The sequence below is a fragment of the Mesocricetus auratus genome, unplaced genomic scaffold (assembly GCF_017639785.1).
Source record: "Mesocricetus auratus isolate SY011 unplaced genomic scaffold, BCM_Maur_2.0 Super-Scaffold_100676, whole genome shotgun sequence".
In the NCBI taxonomy this organism is placed as follows: domain Eukaryota; kingdom Metazoa; phylum Chordata; class Mammalia; order Rodentia; family Cricetidae; genus Mesocricetus; species Mesocricetus auratus.
The window spans coordinates 6,149,546-6,175,201 of NW_024429266.1; the positions used below are offsets into that span (position 1 = coordinate 6,149,546).

The following is a 25,656-nucleotide window of genomic DNA, read 5'->3' on the forward strand; positions in this document are numbered from 1 at the left end:
TGAAAAAGGCTGTATTTCAGAAGTCACTTGGGAATCACTTTACATGATAGAGTTGAACCACTAATTATTACCAGAAACCGTCCAAGGGAGAAAAGAAATGATGATAGACTTCCAGATTTCCAGGTAGCCATTATCTTTTTTTCTTTTTTTTTTTTTTTTGGCAAATTCAACTGTCAGAGGCTGAAGTAGTTTTAGTGAGAAAAGCAATTGCACTATATATTTTTCTATGTAAATGTAGGTTTAGTTGTGCTATCTGGAAAATTATTATTGTTGGTCCATCTGGTAAACTATATTGAATAATAAATAAGAGTAAACAATTATTCTGTCAGGATAATAATAATTACTTAGTACTGAGGAGAAGGAATACAACCCTTAGATTTTTAGAGCGCTGTAATACACCAGGAATACTTTGGGAACGATTTTTGTTTAGCAATTATAGCTTTAACGTGATGCCAGGTGCTCTGCTAATTATACTGATAATTAAGTTCTTGTGCTCAAACGACTCAAGGAAAACAATAGGCATGTATGTGCAAATCCTTGGATCCACTCACTTGTGGTGCGATTTCAGATCAGGTTCTATACCTCTTACTGAGCAGCCTTGGTCAGAGGGGAAAGGGCGGGACTCTGGCTACTGCTTTGCATGTTAACAGGGCCAAAAGGGAAAACCCACAAATGCTACAGAGAGCTAATTGGAGCCCTTAGTAGCAAGTCTACAGAAATAAGGAGCAATGGCTGCAGAGCTTCCGACCTGGAGGCCTCGGTGGAGGAAACAAACTCTGAACTCTGACCTTGGAAGGGTATGGAGTCTAGCCCCCATTGGCCTAAAGGGGCCCATTTGCTCCTGAGTGTGTTTATTGACCCTTGGACTCTCCACTGCTGGTGGGATTATACTTATTGAATCCTCTAGTGGCCAAACCCACCCAGAGGATATTTGAATACTGTTTGCCCTGCTTGATCAGTTTTCCCTGTTGGTATTTGTGTTCCATCCCTTCCTCTTCGTTTGACCTCTGCCTTCGTGTGAGTCTGGTCACCACACCCCCTCCCCCCCCACAACCACTGCATTTAATTATCTCACGAAGTTCTCTTTCTGACCATCGTCTTTGTTTAATGTTTCATCGTCTATGCTTATACAGTATATGGAAGGCAGATCTATCTATGTGTATTTCTTTCCATCCTAAATTTTCAATTTTAAAGCTGGGAGGGAAGAGCTATCACAAGGATTTCTTAATGGAATTGAAATCTGGTAATTGGTGTCAAATTTCTCCTGCTAACTGTATTTCCCAGTGCTAGCTGGACAAGAGAAATTATTCATTCTAAAATTCTGGTGTACAGGCTCCATTCATTCCAAACCCATTAAAACAGATGCTCTGCAATCGGGTAAAAGGTGGAAGGATGTTTCAAAGACTCCTCATTAGGAAGCCGCATCCAATAACAGAAGGTAATATCTAGAAATATCTGAAGTACAAGAGGCAAAGAGAACTCAGTTACATATCACAGAGGGCCAGGAAACCTGAATTCCTAGTGAATGTAAAAGCCCCTGGTTCCCAGGACCCTAACTCTTCAGCACTGGAGGAGAGGAGCTGAGACAGTGAGACTCTTGTGATGGCAATGAAGGTTCCCTCAACAGACACTGTCATCCACCTGTGGAAGTCTTCATTGACACCAGTTCTCTGACCAGTAAAACAGAAACCACTTACTTTGGGTGGTTTCCTAGGGATCTGGAGTTACTGAATTGTAGAAGGAGAGGCTCTGGAGCTTGCAGTCAGTAAATGGAGGAACCATGTCTGTCCCAGTGAAAGAGGCATGGAAGCAGACTGCCTTCTGTCACCAAGGCAAGGGATGATTCACAAGGCTCCACAGGTATGCAGCACAGAAGGGGACAGACGTGGATTAGGCTGTGTTGTAGTTATGGTTTCTGTTGCTGTGAAGAGACACCATGACCTCATCAACTCTTACAAAGGAAAACATTTCATTGGAGCTGACTTACAGTTTCAGAGGCTTAGTCTATTACCCTCATGGTAGGAAACGTAACGGCGTGCAGGCAGACACGGTGCTGGAGAAGGGGCTGAGAGTTCTCTATCTTGATCCACAGGCAACTTGAAGTGGGCTGACTTGAGCTTCTGAGACCTTAAATTTCACCCCTAGTCACACATCTCCTCCTACAAAGCCACATCTCCTAACAGTGCCATACCCTATGGGCCTACGGGAGTCATTTTCTTTCAAATGACCACAAGCTGTAACTCTCAAAGGTCTGCCTGTAGTGGAGACATCCATCAGATAGACTACGTATCCCAGAGATCCACAATGTTTCCAAACAGTACCACCAGCTGGACACCAAGTATTCAAACATATGAGCCTCTGGGGAACAGTTCATTTCACATTCAACCCAGAATGCCTGCACAGTTTCAAAAGCACCATTGGAGTGTAGTTAGTGAACGTGGTCTCTGTGAATCAAGTTAAATGGTAACCAGACATGCAGATGACAATTGAGAATGTTAAGAGATGTATTCTTCCCTCCAGCCTGGTCCCAGAGCCATGTCTGTCTCAAATGAACACACAGGATGCTATATTATGAAGCTGTTGGCTACGGTTTCTTAATGGCTAGCTCTGACTTAATTATTAACCCATAATTACTAATATATATTTATAAGCTCTTATCTTACCGAGAACGCCAGACTTGTGCCTTCTCTTCCTGGGATCACATGGCAACTCCCTACTCTCGGCTACATTTCCTAGAATCTTCCTCGACTCCTACTCCCACCTACCTTGCTTTCCTAGTGGCCAACAGTGCTTTATTTATCAACCAATAAAACAACATATGCACAGAAGGACCTCCCCCATCACAGGTGGAAGTAAAAACTAGCAAAATAAGAAAGGGAAGAAATGGAAACTTTAAGACTGAAATAAAAGAATTAAATGTCAGTTGGGAAGGTCAAATGAACAGAATCAAAACCTCAAAAACATAAAAGAAAACAAAAAAAGCACAAAACAATTAAGAGAAAATAACCTTAAATTCAAAAAATGTAATTCAGAGATCTATATAATTGCAACCATAGTTGAACATTGTTTATATTTCTATTTCTAAGCAAAATTTTACATGAGGAATTCTCTTTTTTCCTTTGCAGCAATAATTATATAAATGAGGGTTTCATATCCCACTGAGATGTTGAAAAACTGGTTCAGCAATGTCACTTTAAATTTCTGTGTGGTCACTTGACAAATTATTGGTAGACATGGACTCTGAACACACGTTGACTGGACACCAGGTCTTTGTTGGTGGTGTTGCTGTTTTTCCAGGCAGGGTTTGTCTGTGAAACAGCTGTAGCTGTCCTGGAACTTAATGTGTAGGCCAGGCTGGCCTTGAACTCACATAGATCTTCATGCCTCTGCCTCACTAGTGCTGGGCTTAAGGGGATATACCACCATACCCAGCTTCAACACAAGTTCTGAGCAACTAAAATAAAGGGAGCACAACCCGAGAAGAAAGAGTTAAATTAAAAACTTGCTATCTCTCACAAAAAGTAATGATTATATACATAAGGCCAAATTTTCCCCCTACAAAAGGCCTAAATCTGGAGAGTAAGAGAACTCATTATAAAACAGAAAATTAATTAATGAAAAGAAACGAATTCATTTTCTGAAAATACTTTTCAACTTAATTGGTAAAGAACCCTACATCGGGCCATAAATCTAAAGAGCCTATATACACCCCATCCCCCAGATCAGCATTATTTTATTCAAATAAATGTGATTCTAAAGAACAAAATTAATTAAGATACTGAAATCTCAACCAAAGTCACCTCAGTAATGCGTTCCCTGCTGACAGCAAGGCTTGCTTGCGAGCCGATGTTTGCTGCCAAAGGTGACTGCCAGCCCTCCAATCTGCCTGCCCCTCCCACTGCCGCCCAGTCCAGCCTTCGTGCCAGCCTTGCCACCCTCACTTCACGTCCTAGTCTTTGTTTTCTTTACTTCGGAGCCCTCGCCTTAGATAATTGCCCGAGGTGACCTAAGGTGCTCAATGCGCATGCCCCCCTCCACCACTGCTCCGTGTCTGCATCTGCAAAGCTCTTTGACAAACTTGGAGTTGCGTCGTTTTTTTTTTTTCTCACGATCCCGTCTGCACCCGTCCTTTGCCTGCCCATCACGGCTGTGAGAATACACATCTTTTGGGAACAAGTCAAAGAGTCCTTAGGGTTAGCGATACGGCTCCTGTGGATGGAAACACGTGCCATGCCAGCATGAACCTGAGTTTGAATCCCCTGGATCACTGTTCCAGAGTATTGGGTCTATGACCGTAATGGCAGGAAGCATGGCGGCTGGCAGCAGGCAGAGTGCTGGGGCTGGAGTATTCACAAGCACCAGGCGTGGAATGCGTCTTTTAAACCTCAAGATTTTTCCCTCAGTGACATACCTCCTCCAACAAGGAGACACCTCCTAATCCTTCCCAAATAGTCCCACCTACTGGGAACCCGATATTTCAACATAAGAGCTTATGAAGGCCATTCTCATTGAATCCACCGCAACCGGCTAGCCTGGTTTATTCAACTACAAACAATGAGAGACTCTGTCTCAAACAAGGTAGGTGCGAGGACCAATACTATCCTTTGACCTCTACATATATACTGTGGCCTATGCGTGCCTGTGTGCACACACAGGTATACACACACCATACATATATGCAAACAAGATTAAAAAGTAACATAAATGGCAAAATAATCATTTAAATACAATGGTAAACAGATGTTAGCCAGATCACACCCATGATCTCAGATTTTGGGAAGTGGAGGCAGGAGAATTACAGTGAGTTTGGTGCCAACAGACTACATAGTGATCTATGTACATGCACAGCATTCCAACCATTGGGAACATGTCTTAAACACTCACACACACACACACCACCACCACCACCACATGCTATGAGAAAAGAGCAGCCCTTGTATCTTGAAAGCAGAAATAAAAGCAGCCACAAAACTACAAAAATAAATGTGAATGCACAAAATTATGTTACTAAAACACAGAGAAGTTCAAGATGAATAGAAAACTCAGTCCAAATAGAACACCAAAATTAGTGTGAGTTCAAGGGTTAAAATATACATAATCTCCATTGTTTTGTTTTAAATACATAAAATTGTAAAAAGTAATAAGAACAGAAAGAAAAATGCCAATAGAAACAGTGTTTCAAGGAGAAATGGATAAAGTTGAATTAATAATTGAGATTTTTTTTACCCCTTCTTCAACAGATTGCATATAGGAGATTAGTAACTGGCCTGTAACCTAATTTCCTCCAAATTTGTACAAATTGTACTTCTTCCAGCAAGCAGAACACAAGAATTTTCAATTCATTTCATCTTAGCCACCACTGTATTTTACAATGTTTAAAAAACTTCGCAAATTTGAGCACCAAAGGTGCAAAAATAATTATTTTAATTTATATTTATTTGTTAGAAGCACTATTTGGATATTTAGTAGCTAGACTTGTTTTGAGATGTAACCTAAATATATTCCTTGTTGATTTTTCTAGTGCATGTATCACATTTTTCTCTCTAAATTATCTCTCTACTTATAAAGAATTCTAAATTTTGTCTTATGTAATTCAGACCCCTCAAATTTTACCATATTTATTTTGTTTAGACAAAAATTTTTAAAGTTATTAGTTGATATGCTATTTTCATTTTTCTATGAGACATTTAAAAATTAAAGCCATCTTTTCTATTGAAGGTAAATTAGTATTTGTTCATATTAGATAAGCCAACAATAAATACCTTTTTCAAATAACAAATTTATATTTAGGGTATGAGTGAGTCAGATAATGAGCATGGAGAAGCATTTCCAAGATTCTGAAAGATGTCTCCCTAGAGGAAGACAGGCCAGATTGAGAACCAGCGCTGTGAATTAGCGAATCTTACCATAGACATGGTAAGCATGGGATAGGGCATAGTGTTGGAAAGAAGGCAGTGGAGAACATGTTTTTATATAAAATTTGACTGTGAGATGATGCGCTATCTCAGTAGATGAAGGCACTTGTCACCAAGCCTGATGACCTGAGTGTGGTCCCCAGGATGCACATTGTGAAACAAGAGAATGACCTTCTCAATTATATGCACTATGGCATGTGTGCTCATACAAATACACCCACAACAAATGAATGTGATTAAAAGTGTAATTTGGTGATGCGTAGACATTTGGTCTATACACAAACCTTCTACAGAAGGGAGTAAAAGCTTGGGATCACGCAGTAAATATGCTGGAAAGTCTCAAGGAGATGCTCACTTCTACAGCAACACTGATCACAGATATTTTCAATAGAGGAAGCTCTTTCCTACCACATTTGATGCCCTGACCTCTTGGGGACAAAGGCTTCTATTTGGTTTTCTGGCTAAATCAGCTATAAATTTCCTAAGGTTGAAAAGTGTTCTTCCTATACACACACGGATTTTGGTGTGAGATTTGTCAGTGAGGTGTGTGTGTGCGTTCTCTTCTTCATGGCTAGCTGCTCTGTGGAAAATTGATTCCCCGATTTGCCAGTCAAATGGCTGGGGCTACGACCCCCCTCTACTTTGAGATAATTAGGTTTAATCAGCGATTTTACAATAAATAATGGTTCTGTGAACTTGGGCTAGTCCCAAAGAGCAAAGTTTTACATGGTAAAATATGCAAAATAGTCAGATACATATTTGTGTATGGATATGAATATTACATGTGTATGTGTCAATTACATTTGTATATGTACATATGTATATGGTCGTCAAAAGATGCTTATGAAATATCCAAGGGTTCTGTTTGACTCCTATGACCTGGTCCTTACAGGAAGGAAAGAAGATGAACCACTTCGTGGACCTGTATTCACTGGAAACTGTGTGTTTTGTAGGATCACTCTTTTTATCCTAGGTGGAGAGATACAGGACTCCATCACATTACATGGAGATTTCCTTGTTTGTTTGCTTGCTTGCTTGCTTGTTTTTTATTTGTGTATTTTGAGAGAGAGTACATCTATATAGCCTACGCTAGCCTCATACTTACAATGTAACCTAGGCTGGCCTTGAACCCATTATTCTTCTTTCTATCTTAGTTTCTGAAGGATGGTTCTTAAAGGGATGTGCCATTATAGTGTGCTTCATTTTGTTGTTTGTCACTGAGCAATAACACATATATTCAATGTATTTGGGGGAGTAAAGTCTGAAAGACATTTTGTCATTCCCAATCAAAACGGGAAACGGTAAGATAGACTCTACAAAGGAGTCTTCTTTACCCGTGAGGGTGCTGATTGTCATCGAGCTCAGCACTGGATGATGGTGTGTGGGGGTATGTGTCCTCACTGTAGGCTTTCAGAAAGTACTTCTCCAGGACACCTTTAACCACAGCAGGTTCATCCCAGGCCACCTCAATGCTATATCCATTTATGCTCTGGGCTCTTGAGGGAGCTGGCACACTCTGTGGAGCTGGGAAAAGAATAAAGGAGAAGGGAGAGCAAGCGCCGGTCTATGGAGATGACTGTTCCTATTCTTCAGTTTTAATGGCAGCCGTAAATCAGACTCGACCATTAGCATAAATACAATTTATTAGAGTTGTAACTTTTCAGCATTGATTTAATATGACTGCACATCTTGAGCCATTCAGCTTGAGCTATATTTCAAAACCATCAAAACTCCATCGATATAACATTCTTTTAAGTTGAGACCAGGTTTTCCAAAAACATTGAGTGTATCTGATGTGTTTAAGCGACACTCATCAGGAAGGAGGTGCTTGGTAGGCAGAGAACAAGGGGAAGCAATATAACACATGCTACTTTGGAACAAGGTAATTAGGCTGTTATTATACACAGTGAGCTGACACTTTTATGTGGCCTTCTATGTAGTCTAAAAAAATTCACACAAGTTGTGTATGGTACTTGAATGACTGTCCCCACTTTCCAAATCCAATTGCCTTTTAAACGGTTTTCGAAAAGCATAGCTCCAGCAGGTATGACATATAGGGCCCACTTTTAATTGCATTTGTAGGGATAAGGGAGTTGGTGCCTGGACAGTTTTCAAAATCAGTTTTAGAGGCATTCTCTTCAGTGTATCTCGGAACAAAATGAGAACACTAATAGGAACTATGAAAGACCTGGCAAGCTGAGCCCTGATTTCAAAAATCCACAACCTTTAAGTATTTATTAGATATTTACACAGCTCTGATCAGTAACAACTTCATCACAGCTGACTGCACTGGGGACACAAAGAAAGAGCCCAAAGAACTATGTGGCAGGATGATGGATGGGAGCCCGCTCTAACTGCTCCTGGGCTTCTGAGCCCCGTCAACGGACGACGGAAGACAGCCGGGTCTCCCACATCAAAGTCTCCTCCCTGACTTTACTGCTCAAACCAATACAACAGGATAGCTTTAGGGGAAGCGAGGTGAACATTAAGGATGGGAGGAAGCACAGAGACCAGCATTCTCTGTGCACTTAAGACACTACAGGCATCTACAGGAAAAGAACACACAACCAAGCTGCCAGGAAAGAGCTGAGTGGAAAGAAGCTGATTTTATTAGTTCTGCAATGCAGTGCAGGGCAAAGATGGTACTGTCTACCAGATGGTCTTCTCATAAGGGACGAAGCAAAACCAACTCAAGAATAATTAAATAGTGCAATTATTCTCTAGCCCTTGGGAGCTGCTTGGTGTTGCGGTCAGATTGCAAATGTGAATTCATGATAGGATGTGGTGGTCAGATCATGGCTGTGCATTCGGAGCTCCACAGTGGGTCAAGGGTGGGAAGTAAGCTTTCTAGACACCCACTAAACTGCCTAAAAGCAGGCTTTTGTAGCATATTTTCTCAGAACATGGTGTATTATGAAATGGAAGTAGAAACAATGACTGTTTGATTCTGAACTTCCTATCCACTCTGAGGTTGAGAGGGGTTTAAGGTTGTGTTCACATCATTGTCTTGTCTATAAGTAGGTAATTATTTAAGTCATCTTGGAAGATTCTCCCTTCCTGGAAATTCTATAGGCAGCAAGCCTTGAGAGTTATTGCTAGTGATATATCTCAGTATTTCACGTCCTTAAAATGAAGGTCCCCTTAAGGGTGCCTGGGACAGTAACCCATTATTGAGAAACATAAAATAATGTCATGGTGTAAAACATGTTTTTGACCAATTAGTACTGGCTGGAGAAACTGTCTTTAGAGACAACACCCACCATTAATGTGCTAGACTTCCTGACACGCATTTGGCTGGTTCAGTGGACTATTATTATCTACCAAACTCTTCATGATCCATAGCTCCCAGTCATGCTCCCCTAAGAAAGACGGTGCCATCACAGTTTCAAGTACAAAGCACCTGTTGCTCAGGTGTCTGAGATCTGCTCTAACTTCTCATTGTGCCTCTTCTGAGTTAAAAACATTAAACTAATGGGAAACTTCTTGCCCTTAAGAGTCATCCTGTAATGTCATTGCTCACCATGCACCTGGTTCTAACCAAGTAGGAATTTTGAAAGCACTGTCTGTGGGACTCTAGAAAGTGCCTCCCATCTAATGGCACCCTCACATCTGTCTTCTTCCTTTTGGGGTACAAAAAACTGATGGAGGCTTTTCACTCTGAAATAGAATGGTAGCACCTCCTATGAAATCCATAAATGCCTTACTTTCTTTTCCCTGCATCTAAAGAGGAAAGAAAAAGGTGGTGTCAAGCACATAGCTAGCAGTTACAAACTCAAATGCAGCGGTACACTGGTTTTTTCCACAGCCATTTTCAAACTAAAACTGCTGCTTCAAGACACAGTGTTCATGTGCACACGCACATGCATATGTGCGCACAGTTACGTTTGAACATCAGCAGATGTTACCTGTGCCTGCTGTAGTCCCCGACTCCAATCACTGGACACTGAAACTCCATCATGTGAGTCTGTGGCCTGATACAGGTATTCCTGGAGATAAGTAAGATGTGGAAAGCTTGAAACCAGCTTCCCACGGACTCACAGTAGGCTGTCAGCAAATGGCAAACCCGCAGCATTTAGTTTAGAGACATTCCACGTTACCTGCAAAGGGCTGGAGCCCGCTCCCGTAAACACTCCGCTGGCTTCCCCAATAAACCAGGATGGAGTCATTCCCCCCACAGTTAACAGTACTGTCACTTGATAGGCATCCCTCCTGATGGACTCTGACAGCACGGCTGGACACAGATGCCAAGTTAACGACAGCACCCCGTGTAAATGCAACTTCCTTCATGCAACCACGGAACCCTAGCAAATAGAAAGGGATTCGTGTCACAGGAAGGGCCTGGGTCATTAATGACCAACTGTTTTTGTACTCTGCAGTTCTACCTCTTGGGGGAGGCTTTAGTTAGGGACAATGATTAAACTTTCAAGTCTTGTTTGAGAAATCTTTGCGGCTCTTGCTTTTCATCCAACTTAGTGGTTGCAGAGACATGTTTATAGAAATCACCTTGAAAACCTGCATATACATAGGTAATTGCGAGTCCTACCTTGGCACTTAAACAGGATTTCTTCTGCCTATATAGGACTACATTCTCTAAATTCCTTGAGCCAAATAGTAAAATTTAAACATTCACAAAAGATAGAAAGCAATTTCCATGCGTTCAGTTAACAGTGGAAAATTGCTGGTATAAATCAGTGGTAAGAGCCAAAGAAAATCCATGTAGTTGTATTATTTAGGAACAAGACAGACTATGAGGAATTCATGTAGGACAGCAGCAAAGAGAACATTGCTTCTGACATGAACCATGTGATCATTATTTCACATACATGTGGCATGTGGTTCCAGCTAAGCCACCAGAGAAAGGCAAGACGACATTGTTTTGCCATTTTTCTCTGGGCTTGTCATCTTGAATATATACCTTGAGTGTGCACTGCGTTCACATTTACACGAGCAAAGTCCATCCATCAGTGTCAGCCACATTATCCCCATGAACGTCAGGGAATTGTGTGTTCTACAGGCTGAGTTTGAAACACGGACTGCCACTGTTAGAGAACATGAGCAAAGGCATTTCTAGATTTCACTATGTGTATTTTAGAGAACAAACATAAACAGACATCTGGTCAGCCAAGGAACGGCAGTTTCTTTGAACGTGTATTGACAGACAGGGGCCGGTTCCATGAAGTTTCACATGACTAGTACCAGAAATAGGCACCAAATTAGGATGACAAACACGCACCTTCTTTCTGTACCACACACTTTCAAATTTGTAAGGTCCAGATACATGATTAGTCTTCCTAAACATTAAAAATGGCCAAATTGTTCTCTTCAGTGCTTAGCTGATATCTTATTATTTTTCTTATCATGTTAAGCTACAGCCTACTTCCTTTTTAACACCTTTGCATATTATTTCAATTCCTTCAGGCCTGACTAATCAATACTGCTAGTCTATCTTCAACACATGGTAGAAAGAAGTTGGTTGGACTGAAGCAGATGCAGTGGGGCTCAGTATAAAACGTATCTGCTGGAAAATTGAGAACCAAAATATTCCATTATTAACAGACATCGTTTCTGATGACACATACGAGGTGCTTCTCTGCACCCAATTTTCCCTCCCCATAAATGAGAGCAAATGAAAGGCAGCTTTCATGATGTGTCTATGCCACTCTAAGAGTCCCACGGTATTCTGGGGCTTCTGGTTGTCATACAGGGTTTTGTGGGTGGGGTGGTGATGTGTATGCATTGCTGTTGGTTCACAATGCCACTAAAATGGTCACAAAGCCTATGTGTGTGCGTGGGGGGAGGTGGTTGGAACAGTTAGGCACTTGCTTTGAGAATATGAGGAACTGAACTCTATCTTCAGAAAGAAAATTAAAATGCTGCCCATCCACAGAACTTGACAGGAAGATCCTATTGCCGAAGATACCACAGACGCTGATACAGTCCGTGGAGCAATCGAGCAGCTGCTGACTAGGAAAGCTTCCTCCCTGTTGCCTAGCTTTCATAGTACTGAAAGGTGGTATGTACATCTCTAGAGGAGAAAAACCACCCTCAACATCACCAAGCTATGAATGTTGCAAGCTAGGATAATGACAGGCCGTGCAAGACAGGCTGGATGGTTACAACAGTGGTGTGATTGTTATGGGAACAAACAATTGCTTTGTTATTAGATTCAAGGCCTGCTCCTGAGGAGGAAAGGTATGCCTGGTACTATAAGTCTGGGCCAGAAGCCATGGCTGGGAAGCTCGCAGGCCCCATGTGTGAACCTACTACTATTATTTTGCTGAAGTAATACTTAGTATCACTGTCCTCTCAATTTATGACTCTGCCCATAGATTAGTCCGGCTCTTACACCTCATCAGGGCAGCTTCTTTGCGCAGTGATTAACGCAGACACTCACAACTGACCAAAGTACAGAGAAAACAATGGCCATGGAAGGCTCAGCCATAAATGGAACCTTTATGTCACCCCCTTTACCCAAGGTTCAGGGGACATCATGGGAGGAAGGGTGGGAAGACTAAGAGGAAGAGGTCAGCGAGGATGGTAGCAAGACAACATCTTCTGGACAGGACAGCACAGGACTGATGTGTGCATGAACGCTCACACATATGTCTGCCCACAGAAGGCCTGCACAAGATCAAGCTGGTGCACATTCCACAACAAGGAGTAGGGCTCCCATGCCTCCACCCCTAGCTGAGCAGCTAGTGACAACTGGTGACCAATAGATGGGAAATCCATTTCCTTTATGGGTATAGCACCTGGTTGTTAGACCGCCCTCCAGTAAATGGGCCTTCACAGGCTGCACAAATTGCTCTTAGTGAGTTATTAAAATAAAAGTTTTCAAGGAACTGAAAAATGGAGAGTGACTTTCATAGGTGCTGGAGGACAGGAGTTGTGGTGAAAATGATCAAAATGAATTCCATATACTTATACATTCCTTAAAGGTTGAATACAAATATTATATTACAGTTTTTTTACTGCTTGATATTTTTGTTAGTGCTAGTAACCCCAGTGTTGGAGAGGTGGAGAAATCTGATCCCTGGGGTTTTCTGGCCAATCTAAACAACCAGAGAGACCAAGGGAAGCAAAGAGTCCTGCCCTCAAAATAAGTGAATAAACAAATAGATAGATAGGTGTTTAGTACCCAAGGAACAAAACCAAAAGTTGACATCTGGCCACCATATGCAAAGGCATACATGTTCACATGCAGACACAATGTGTACCTGGACATACATGTGCCCACATATACATACCCAATAAAGCTGGTTATGTATTTAAGCTCCAAGTTCATTGTGTTTAACTAAAATTTCCAAAAGTTAAAAATCTAATGACATGGAAATCGCTTCAATGCATGGATTTTGAAAGCCCAGAAAGGCCACAGATATGGTAACTGCCTTTCAATTGGCTCATGAAGGGAGTCTGAAGAGGCATGTAGGGGGTTTACAGGCATCAGCAGCTGAAGCAAAAGACTCTGGGGCCCCAGCCTGCAGGTGGTGCTGCTGAGCTCTCCTGCAGGACCGTGCTGTGTTTCCTTCAATTGGAACAGATGCCACCCCTCCATGCCAGAAAGGATGACTCAACCATTATTTCAACTCTGTGCCACCAAACACTCCCCAAGCCACTTCAAATCTTGGATGATTGTGACAATAAAAAGTCGAGAAAGGAATTGTTTTTGACAGTGGAGACTGTTTCTGCCTTTGTACAAAACAACAGAATTCCCTCCCCCTTCATACTCTTCCCCATCATCCTAACTTCTGAATATCTAGAAGGACAATTACATTAATGTCTAGAGAGACAAAAATATCATGAATATAACCACAGAGTAGATCCTAAGAGAAAGAGAGTCTAATTAGGAAGCATGGAAAAGGATGGAGGGAAAAAGAGTCAGGTTATTGAGAGGATCAAAGGGGATACATTAAGCAAATGTGACTCCATTTAACTACACGTGACTGCCTGTAGGCTGTGCCTCTATGTGGTGAATATTCTCTCAAGTAAGTATATATTCAGGTAAGACAGACCAGTGTGTCTCAAAGTATCCCAGTGATGGGGGAAGTCTATACATATGTTTCTCTTATTGGTTGATAAATAAAACACTGTTGGCAGATAAGGCAGGAAGATAGGCAGGACTAGGAGACGAAGAGAATTCTGGGAGAGGTAGGCAGAAAATGTCCATCACAGAGAGTCTTCATGTAGGCTGCCAAAGGAGTAACAGGTCTAGGCATTTTCTGGTAAGCCAAGACCACGTGGAAATACATAAATTAGGGAGCTAGCCAATAAGAAGCCCTAGCTACCGGTAAACAGTTTTATAATTAATATAGTGTCCTTGTGTTTATTTGAGGTTGAGGCTGTTGTGGGACCAGGCTGGCAGGAAAGAACCACCGCAACCCCCAAGTCAGAATCTCAGAGCACAGGTTGGGAGTGTCTTAGAACCTGGATTTTCAACACCATTCTGTTCCATTCCAGTGTACCTGGAAAGATACTGCTGCTGCTACTGATGGTGATGAAGAAAACTAATTTCAATTTCTTACTATAGTCCAACATACTTCACTAATTTATCAGTGTTGCAAACTTGGTGACATGGATAAAAATCTCACGCCAAAAAGCATAGTCTATGTATAAATGAAATATCCATCCCTGTCATAGACTTGTAGCTATCAAGGTAAAATTGTTCCCTTTGGGTCTATGTGGATGCTTTAAATTTCAGTATCTGCTCGCCACTCTATTCATTCACATCTCCAAGGTCATCAATTGTAGTGGGGTTAGGTAAACTTCTAAAGCCTAAGCCTGGATAAGTGGTTTGTTTTATCCAACACTGCCCACCTAAGTGTAAACAGGATGGAATATTCTCACTCAAGAAGACATGCCAGATTCTTCCTAATACCACAAAGCCTGGAAATCTAGAAAAGGTCCTATATGAATGTAATATTTTTAGCAGCTGCTACATCTTAAGTGCCTTGAAATGTCATTACTGTCTTAGACCCTGGTTATTCATTAACTTCTTGCCCAAAGTCTCTGTAAGGCGCTCCATATATTTTCTATTCAAAGTCATTTAAATCTTTATGTACTTACCAAATAGGCGAAGTCTGTTTTGTGGAAATTTTAACCATTCATGGTGCATGAATTTAAAAATGTACAGAGAACACTCTCTATATGAGAACATGCTTGGTCACATTCTGGAAGTTTCTGGCTTTCCCTAAGTCACAGAGTTGGAACAACAACAAACACAGTTGAAAAGAAACAGAGGCCTCACCAGGTAACCCAGGAGGGCACCAAAAGAATCAGGGGCCTTGCCACATAACCCAAGAGGGCACCAACATTGTCTTCCTTCTGCCTCAGCCTCTACAGTGCCAACATGATCAACTGCCTTTTAAAATACATTTTTCTAGTTAAATACTAACATTTGTCACTTAAATGCTGGGGTGAGTGTTTAACTCCTTTTCTTTTTCTGGTGGTTACTGATAATCAAAACTGCCTAATTTTGCACAAATATATCCGAAATTCAAGCAGACTCACTGTTTCATGTGGTTTTTTCTGCTTAAAAATCCTACTGAAAAATGATGGATATAATGAGCTCTGATGTCAGAGGTTTAAAAATATGACATTGCGGTATTTTTCTAGTTGTTCATTCATACCTGTATAAACTTCTATTTTTTTACTTTCACATGCAGATAATGATCAATAGTCAAAACTTCTAAACCATGCATATTTTCAAAGAAAATACGTATGTAATACATATAAAATTGATTTATGTGTGTGACAGTTTGCTGAAGATATGTAGGAATATATATGTTGAATATAAGTATGATGGAATATTCTTAGAAACAACACAGAAAATTGTCTGGGGCTGCCTGAGTGGTTAAGAGCACTGACTGCTCTTTCAGAGGCCCAGGGTTCAATTTCCAACACCCATGTGATGTCTTTCAGCCTACTCTAACTACAGTTCAAGGACATCTGATGCTCCCTTCTGGCTTCTAAGAACACTACATCATGTGATGTGCATCTATACATTGAGGCAAGATACAAACACATAATAAAAATAGACAAGCAAATCTTCAAAGCACATCTTTTTAAAAATTCTATTTGAAGAGATGTCCAGTGACTTTTTTTAGCTTAAAAGGCTCCAAGAAAAGGAAGGGAGGGTTAGCAGATATTATTTTAATACAAGTCTGCTGCTATATTTGAACCTACAGCACAACCAAAGCCTGGTGGGGCAGGGTCATGTCTGACGGTGGGTGTCTCTGGGGGAAGCTTACCTTGCTCCAGAGTCAAATGTCTGTAGGATTCCTGCAGCTCCTGTGGGATCCCGTCCACATAGACTGGTGAATTCACCTGCAGAGTCTGGGCTCCAGCCTGTGAGGTGTGCTCCATGAGTTCATTCACAGCCACAGACACCGTGGACCCTTCATTTTTGATTAGGAAGGTATTCCAGCTTCCATCACAATAGGTCAGTCCCAGCCAGAGATCCACTTGTGTAAAGAGAAGACTGGATTTCAACCGGAAGCTCAGTAGTCTGCCCTTCAGCTCCATCTGTGTTTCATATCCAGAAAAGCCAAGAGCCACATCAAAAGGCTACAGTGGCATCTTAGATGAGAGCAGAATGTCAGTTTCCTAAGGAAGAACAAGACATTTCCCCAAAGCACCTGGTAAACCACTCTGCTTTATCCTAACGAGAGTTGAAGTGATGGGGAATGAAATAGTTTGCAAGCTTACAATTGCCATGAAGAATGTTGAGCCAAACAAATTCATACCCAGTAATGATTATACTACACAGTATGGTTATGGAGGCACCAGCCTTTTGCCTAACGTAGTTTTACAGATTAAATCCTACTACAAATGACTGGCGAACTGGAGAACGGAGCACTATGAACTATGACTCCATTTTTGAGTTCTTAGAAGATGAGAAAATACAACTGCATGTATCAACTTAATTTGGGGGAAAAATTTGACAAGACAATAAGAAAATGAAATGTCAAGCTTGATGAAGCTTGTTTTAAATGGTTAGTGAACTCAATTTCAAATCTGTAAGAGATATTTTGATTCAGTGTTCCAGTTTTATTCTGATTCTCTAGCATAATTGCCTCTGTGTATATTCTTTTAGATTAATGCACCATTTTCTAGTGTCAGTATATTTTACCCAAATTTTCAGTGTGTGAGCAAAGCATTCATGTTTTCCCTAAAAATGTTACATGATCATTACTTTACCTACCATTTTTAAAATTTTGTTCTAGGTGTGAAATCAGCTGCCATAGTTGTTGGAAGTTTGAGGTCAGCATGTTAAATAAAATAAATTAAATCTTGATGGGAGAAGAATATGCCTTCTACAAAGGCATCTTTATGATGTATCCCCAGCAAGCAGGCTATACCATTCATTCAATTAGCACAACAACCATTTTAGGGAACACTGATGGCAAAGGGCCATTCTGGGGCACTCCTGCAGCCAAGACAGTGATGGGATACCACATCATCAGGGTTAGATGATCCACTCACTTCCCAAGAATCAAGGAAAATTTATGGGAGCTGGGATGATGGATCTATGGATGAAACACTTGCCAAGCAAGGGTAGGAACCATACTTGGGATCCATGGCCAGATGGATTTTGGCCTCCTGTATTTCCAGCATAGCACACAGTCCAACACTGGGGAGGAAAGGGTAGAGGCTCCTGAGAGCAAACTGGGTATTTGGACTGGCTGGATTAACAAACTCTGGGGTCAGGAAGAGATCCTGCCTCAGTAAATACTGTGGAGAGTAACTGTAGAAAGAAATTTGGCATCAGTCTTGGGGTTCCACTTGTACACAAACACATGTGCACTCACACAAGTACACCCACATACGTGTTCACACCCACACATATAAGCACACGTTCACACATGTGTGGACAACCTGCTTACACACAAGATTCAGAGCAATGCAAGATGCATGATAGTTCTACAAGCAGGGGGTAGATGGATGGGGGCCAGTAGGTTTAAAGAAAGGTTGTGAATCAGGTGAGACAGAGGAGACACAGGAATGGGAGGCACAGAGAGCATTGCTCAGGGTGTAGAGGTAGACCTTGGATGATTTGGAGTAACTTGGAAAAAGTTCACCTTTCCTTTACCTGACATCAAAAAGCTATGGTTTGTACTGACTTATTTTATACCAAGTTCATCTTCTTGGACGTAGGAAGCATCCATCAGAAATTGAGATCAGTAAAACATTGAAAGCCATTACAACAAGCACAACTACAGTGGTGATCAGGGAGTCTCTAAGCTTTAGTTCCTAAAGCAACTCATGAGGCCTGGTGCTCAAGTACTAGACACACCAAGTGCCGGTGAAGCACACTTACTGGTAAACTGCCATGTGGTACTTAAATATAGCCAGAAGCTGACTCGGAAGCAGGGGTTACCACATCCCATTTCAAATTAATGGGTTGTCCCACCCATTTCTGATGTAAATATTTGTCTCAAAGTGTCATCAGAACTCTTGTCTGAGGACAGGCTGGGTTGCCCTACTCTTCGACAAGGAGGAAAAAAAGGCCAAAGTAGGCCAACAGTGAATTTGCCATGTCCTTCGACAGCGAAGGCAAACTAGTCCCAAGTAGAGGCTACTCATCCCATAACAGAAGGTACTTACAGCAAGAAAGAGAAGCCAGACGTTGAGTGTGGGAAGCTTATCCACACAGAGAAAGCCTAACTGAGAACTCTAGTAGACTGCCTCAACTTCCCCACTCCGTCTCTGCCCTGTGGTCTGAGTACCATCTGCCCCAGCTTCCCTGCTAGGTCTCTCTGATCTCTGCTGTCACCAGCTATGATGACTTTACTTTGGTACTGTTCACTGCCCTTTACCTCGAAGTCTTGCCCAAGGACATCCTACTCTGATCAAGCCTTATTGGAACTCTAGCTGAAAACCTTACTGGGACTTTGCCAGGAGATCTCTGCCAGGGGTTTCCAGCACCAGGTTTGATGAGATTACTCATCTGTCTGTCTGTCTGTCTTTCTTTCTTTCTTTCTTTCTTTCTTTCTTTCTTTCTGCTGCTTGCTATTCATTCTTTTACTTTAACTTTCTATGTTCTTAATAGTATACCCATGGTAGATCATTCAGTAGACTGCTTAGACCTGTGAGTGGAAAGTCAAGGACATGTTATCTTTAATTTGACTGTGCTGGATTACCAGGGAGACCAGCAGACAGCCCTGTGTGTGTAGGTTAAGGCATTCCCAGGACTGATCATGACTGCTCTGACATCATCCATGGTTCAACACACTGGGTTAAGAGTCTGAACATAGGGGCTGGAGGGATGGCTTGGTGGTTAAGAGCACCTGCTGCTCTTGTAGAGGATTCAGTGCTCCCACATGGTGGCTCATAAACACAAGTTACTCCAGTTCCTGGGGAATGGTTTTTTACCTCTTCTTGACTCTAGTTACCTGCACACATGTAGTGCACAGACATACATGCAGGCAAAGCACCCATGCACGTAAATAAAAATAAATTGAAACATCAGGATAGATTATTATGAGATGGTGGTACACTGACTCGTGTTAGGGTGTGTGTTGTTGGGATTGTGTTACTGAAGGGCACCTGTATCCCTGGCCAATCCCTGTCTTGTCTCTGTCCACCCCACACCCCTCGTCCTTCATGTAGCCAAGGTCCATGATTTTCTCAAAAATGCCAAGAACTACAGAGAGAAATATCTGAATCTATGAGCCAAAATAAGCCATTTCCTTTGGATCCTGTCAGGTATCTGGTCAAAGTGACACAAAAGCAATGACTATGATACCTCTCACCCTTTTAGTGTGACTGACCCATGGGAGAGGGTTCACGCTATCACCACCAGAATGGCAGGTGAAGAGGCAGGCTTGCGAGGAGGGGCCATGCTACAGATGACACTGAGTTTAAAACGCCCAGAAAACACCAGGAGAAATGTTTCTGAAAGAGGTGAGACATGACCACACATAGATGTGGGATGGGTCAGTGAAGGGGAGAAAGTATTTATAATGGCTGTGCCATCTCTCCAGGGCTACACTCCATTTTGAGTATAGCATCTGACTGAATGACAAAAATAAATGCAATACCGTTACACATTCTCACTGCTCTCAGGGGAACTGCTCACAGCAGTCTTATTCACTATAGCAAAACCATGGAAATAACCGATGTATCATTGATGAGAGGCATATTACACAGTCCTGAAAATGGAGCACCTCCGTTGAAAATGTGAAAGATTTAGAATACTGTGGATAAACACAAATTCCTTAGAGTATGGTACATGCCACTTTCATAAATCTCAAAATCTGTAGCACTCATTCACTTATGTTAATCTAAGTTTAAAATGCAAACCAATATGAAACACAAAATTATCATTATAGAATAATTCTGGTTAGAGTTGGGGAAACAATAAAAGACATAAAAAGAGGATAATTGAATCCTCAGATGGCATGGTATGCTCAGTAGCATTCATCATATTGTGTTTTATCAGACATTGAATGAAATATGTAAAGTACATTTTGAAACTATATCAAAACATAATGAAGAGGTATTTTTCATGTATCAAGAAACTAAATTGGATTTCCTTAATTCTTAACATCTGTTCTGTTTTGTTCAATTCACAGCATTTACAGTGCTAATTGTCAGTTTAACAAATTATCTTAACCCTATGAGATATTTCACAGGCCTATAAAAATAAAGACTACTTGAGAGGGAAAAATGAAAATAAAAGTGAATTTAAAAAACTCAATTGTGTCTAATACTAACACACAGCTTATATCTTTCAAAGTTGGTCTCGATATTTTAAAATAAATTGAATTAAATTCATTAACATACAACAAGAAAATTCAGTCCCTCTTTGCTGTGAATGAAAAGAAGCAATCCATTTAGTTGGTTGGTTTGAAACTTCAGGGAAATCTCAAAGTCCTTTACAGCATGAAGGGTGTGTGATGGAAGGCCCAGGAACCCTTTAAGACAAGCGAGCATGTGCACACATCAGCATACTGCAGCTTCTGGGAAATGTACCAACTTTGTTTTAAAATCCCACAGAAGAATCAGTGGATGAGTGTCAAGATGACATCCCTCCAGCTGTCTAGCAGGAGGGGAGGGGCTTGAGATGAGCGCCTATCACTTTGAGAAGAAACAGATCAGTTCCTCAATCCCACGCTTGTGCATATCCTGCATGATACTGAGCAGCCTGACGAAGCTGTGACTGGACTTTGGGCTGAGACAAGCTAGGGCTGCCATCTTTAGTGGAAAATGAACAACATCTCTGTTGATCTGTTCTACACACAGTCTAAGCATTTTATAATCAGTCAACTGAAAGACAGGCATGGGAGGCTGATGAGGGTGTTTACTCCATGTCACACTGTTCCGTCCCAGGGCCACACCCTGAGGGTGGGCGTGGTGCCCAGAGGCAGGTGGGAAGGAAGGGACAGGTGCTACTGCTACCTCGCAGTTTTCTCCAGCCTCTGTAGCAGCGGCCCTAGTCGACAGCTGTCCCTCAGAGATCTGCTGAGGCCCAGTTTTAATGACAGTTTAATGGCTCAACTACACAATAAGGGAAATGGAGATGTTGAGTTAGTTATCTTAGCAATGGAATCTCCCTGGCAACAATTTTCACAGTAACCTGCGTGCTGACATCTGCCACTTGTGATAACTTCTACCAGTTTCATTTTAGAGTGTGATTTTGGTATTTTATACTGAAATAGTAGGGTGTGTGTGTGTGTGTGTGTGTGTGTGTGTGTGTGTGTGTGTGAACTTGATACTCGCTAGAGTCATCTAAGAGGAGGAATCTCATTTGAGAAAAATGCCTTGATAACATTGGCCCAGAGACAAACCTGTTCTCTTGAGTAAGAGTTGATGTAAAAGGACCCAGCACACTTTGGATAGTGCCACCCCTGGCCAAATTTCCCTGGGGCTCATACAAAAATCAGTTGAAAGAGCCATGAGGAACAAGTCAGTGAGCAGTGCTCCACCATGGCCTCTGCTTCCATTCCTGCCTTGAGTTCCTGTCCCGACTTCTCTCAATGATGGTCTACAGCTGCATGAGGACATAAATAAACCCCTTCCTTCCAAGTTGGTTTTGGTCACTGTATTTTATCACAGCAACAGAAACCTTAATTATGATAGGAGCTTATTTTATTAATGTCTTTTAAAAAGTCTTCTCCATTCATTTCACATGTATGATTGAATGTACTATCATCTATACCTATTATCTGTCAATTATATCTATCATTCTGTCTGTCTGTCTATCTATCTATCTTTCTATCTATCTATCCAGCTGTGTCTTTGTATCATATGTGTACCATGGCTACAGAGGCTACCTATCTATCTTTCTATCTATCTATCTAGCTATGTCTTCATATCATATGTGTGCCATGGCTACAGCAGCTAGAAGAAGGTGCCAGTTGATGAGCTGCCATATGGGTGCTGAATATCCAGGTCCTCTGAAAGAGCAAGTTTTCCATTCATGTGTCATTTCCAATGAATTAAGTCTTAGAAAAAATATTTACACATATCCTGCAATTATATGAACCTCACTTAATTAGTATATGTCATTTTGGCAAATGCCTAATGACTCTTTTGAATAGCAACAACTGGGTATTGACAAGGTAAATAGAACTACTGAAGGTGTTTTCAAAAAGGAAATGTATAAAAATTAAGATGTCTTTAGAAAATGAAACAATACCTATTCATAGTTTTACATACTGTAAATAGATTGTACTTAGTTTTGAGTATATTATGATGGTTAGTTTTAATTGCCAACTTGATACAGTCTAGAATCACCCAATGAGAGTCTCAGTGAGTGACTATCTAGAGCAGACTGGCATTTGGGCCCACGTGTAGGGGCAAGTTTGATTTAAGATAGTCATGTCTGATGTGGGAAGAGCTATCCCACCATGGGTGCTGCCATTCCCTAGGCTTGAGTCCTTGGCTGTGGGAGTGGAGAAGGTGAGCAGAGCAGAGAGCAGGCGTGGATTCGCTCTCTGCTCTTAACTGAATGTGACCACCCGCTTCGAGTTCCCACCATGGCTTCCCTGCAGGGACTACAATGTGGAATTGCAACCTGAAGAAACCCTTTCTTCCTTAAAGTTGTGCTGCTGGGCCACAGAGACAAAACTGGGACAATATACACTTTCGCTTGCTGTGAAACTCACCGCATCTCTTTTGGAGCATGGTGTGAGCCTCGTGGCAGCCCGCCCACAAATAGTCCGGTGTAGCCTCCCGTCATGGTGCTTCCATTCAGAGCAGCCGAGGAGCCTGTGGGAGAGGAGAGGAGAATGCCAGCTCTCTCAGGAGACTCTTCAGAGTGAAGCTCATCACACATCTTCGTCACCCAGTCCTCTCGCTCTGGCTGTAACCTCCTTGTCTATCAGGTGCCAGATAAGCCGACTGCCGTTAGCCCACATCTCAGCAGCTCCCTCCCTTCCTCTCCCACTCCAGCCTCCTGGTCAGTTATTAACATGTAAAATACACTGTTTTTCATATCCCCAGGGCCTACTGCCCAATGATCCCATGGTCCGGGCCTGATGTCCAGTGCTTCTTGACCCTAAAACATATTTCCTTCTAGACATTTCCATGGTTCCGTTCCTGGACCCGCATTTCTCTGCCCATATGTTATTAGAGAGTCTTTCCCAGTTGCTGTGGGTCAAATTTAACACTCCTCCCAACACATAAGTCTTTTGTGGCAAAGGCTCCATGTCATTAGCTGTGAGGTTCTAGGGACCGGGCTAGGGACTGTCACAGAGTGTACCCAGCATCCTCTGAGGGTAAAGTAGTCTGGGTTTTCCCATTTCTCTCAGGTTTCCATTGAGTTTAAAGTCATATCAACTCAGCTAACACCCGCCCGTCCCGATTCTAAGTCCTCATGGCTCTCTACCACTTTATACTTTATTGTCTTCTGTCCCCGCCTTCATCTAGACCATAACCTCTACAAAGCGCTGTTGGCTTTTGTTATCTGAGCACCTAGAACACAAGCAGAACATAGGAAGAGCCCATTGAAACCACTTTTACCCTCACAACTGCATGAAAACCTGCATCAATAGATGAAAATGGAAGATAGAGCCGGCTGGGGAGAGAACCACACCCAAACGCAACCACTGGCTATGTGGTGAGAGTCCTGCCTTCCCACTGCAGGAATGGGAGGGGTTAATTACATTTCTGGGCCTTGGTTTTTCTCATCTCTGTGTGTAGATACCTGCTTCCCTTGCTTGCCTTCTGGAGGAAAGGGGAATATCAGTAAAGTAATGAAAGGCCCTTGCAAGGTGTAGAGAATCCATGAGACGCAGGGTGAACCCTGGTGACTTCACTCCCATCTTGCATTACTGGAGACCTACCTGCATGAGAAGCTTATGGCCGGAGTTTACAAGCAGAAGAGCAAAGAGCAGCTAAGAGACAGATTTCACAGGGACTAATGTGAAACCGAATGAAGAAATCAGTGTGAAATTCACATGTGCAGATGTGTACACACACACACACACACACACACACACACACACACACACACACACACAACACAAATTCTTACCTGCATACTGTCCATCAAGAGAGATATGGCCAAAATCCTGATGCCTGGCCTCAATGATATCATGCCACTGTCTGTTTACCATGATCATCAGTTGTGGTAACTTCCACTAGTGACCCCTTAAGGGAATGAATGAACAAATAAATGAATGAATACTCACATTTAGATGCCAGTGACACCATATATTTTTTATAAAACAGTCCACAGATATCAGCATTATGATCCCAACCCAAAGCAGCCAGTCTTTCACATGGAAATGGACATACAGGTTGGCATCTAGTGATTGCTAAGAGCATCATTTGGTGTCATCTGAAAACCACAGTGACCAAGTGGAAAGACCTCTCCAGACTGTGACTCTCTGACATTGGCACTTCTATTCTGGGCACCTACATTCATATCTTAAGATTCATCGAGGAATTGTAAAGAAGAGAAGAATTTAAACCTGGGAAAAGTTGTGAATATACATTCTAAGGATAAACAAACATCAGGAAAATTAGCTTCACTAATAATTTCATAATATGCACTGTAAGAAGGGGTAGGAAATGAGTTGCATTAAGAGCATTTAGTGAACTTATGTGAGAAGTTATCTTTGGTTTTCAGTGCTCTGTACTCTAAAATTTAGCATCTATAGTTCTGTCTGGATAGTAACAGCACAGTGAGAAATGGGATCTTGAGTAGATAAGACCCAGGGAATGGCAGAGACCAAGAGGGAGGATCAGCAAGCAGGCAAGGGAAAAGAAGCAACGGAGAGAAAGAGTGAGCAGCCTGCCTAGCACGTTAGAGCCGCGTGAGCAGTTTCAGGACACAAATCAGAGTAGAGAGAAGAGACTCCATCTCCATTACCAACATTTACTACTGTGACTAAGATACAGATCTCTCCAATCCTAAGAAAGATAAATTCAATACCAAGGTTGGTTTTCCTGAGAAAGACCCAAATGTGAAGTTGATAAGCTAGTGAGAATTCTTAGAAACTATAAGCAAGGTTGGTTTGAATAGCACACATTAAAAAAAATAATTTGGAATTGGGGCTGATGAGATGATGGCTCAGAGGTCAGGATCACTGGCTGCTCTTGCAGAGGACCTGGGTTTGATTCTCAGCACCCACGTGGCAGTTTATAACCTGTGTAACTCCAGTTTGGGGCTATCCATCTCCCTCTTCTGGCCTCCCCCAGTATTGCACACATAGTATACAGATACATGCAGGCACATATCCATTCATATAAAATACGAAGAAATATATTTTCCAGAAATTTACCTAGGATGTTT

The 25,656-nt window shown here is 41.9% G+C and overlaps 1 protein-coding gene across 1 annotated transcript in view; it reads right to left on the reverse strand.

Annotated features, from left to right (window-relative positions):
• Ush2a (usherin) overlaps window positions 1–25,656 on the reverse strand; it is a 644,634-nt gene that overhangs the window by 375,830 nt on the left and 243,148 nt on the right. Inside the window, 11 exon segments of the mRNA XM_040738771.1 lie at window positions 4,124–4,134; window positions 7,262–7,439; window positions 9,821–9,835; window positions 9,838–9,901; window positions 10,008–10,216; window positions 16,163–16,436; window positions 20,700–20,830; window positions 21,704–21,777; window positions 23,024–23,126; window positions 24,394–24,464; window positions 24,466–24,509. Of these exon segments, the coding sequence (XP_040594705.1) occupies window positions 4,124–4,134; window positions 7,262–7,439; window positions 9,821–9,835; window positions 9,838–9,901; window positions 10,008–10,216; window positions 16,163–16,436; window positions 20,700–20,830; window positions 21,704–21,777; window positions 23,024–23,126; window positions 24,394–24,464; window positions 24,466–24,509 (1,174 nt within the window).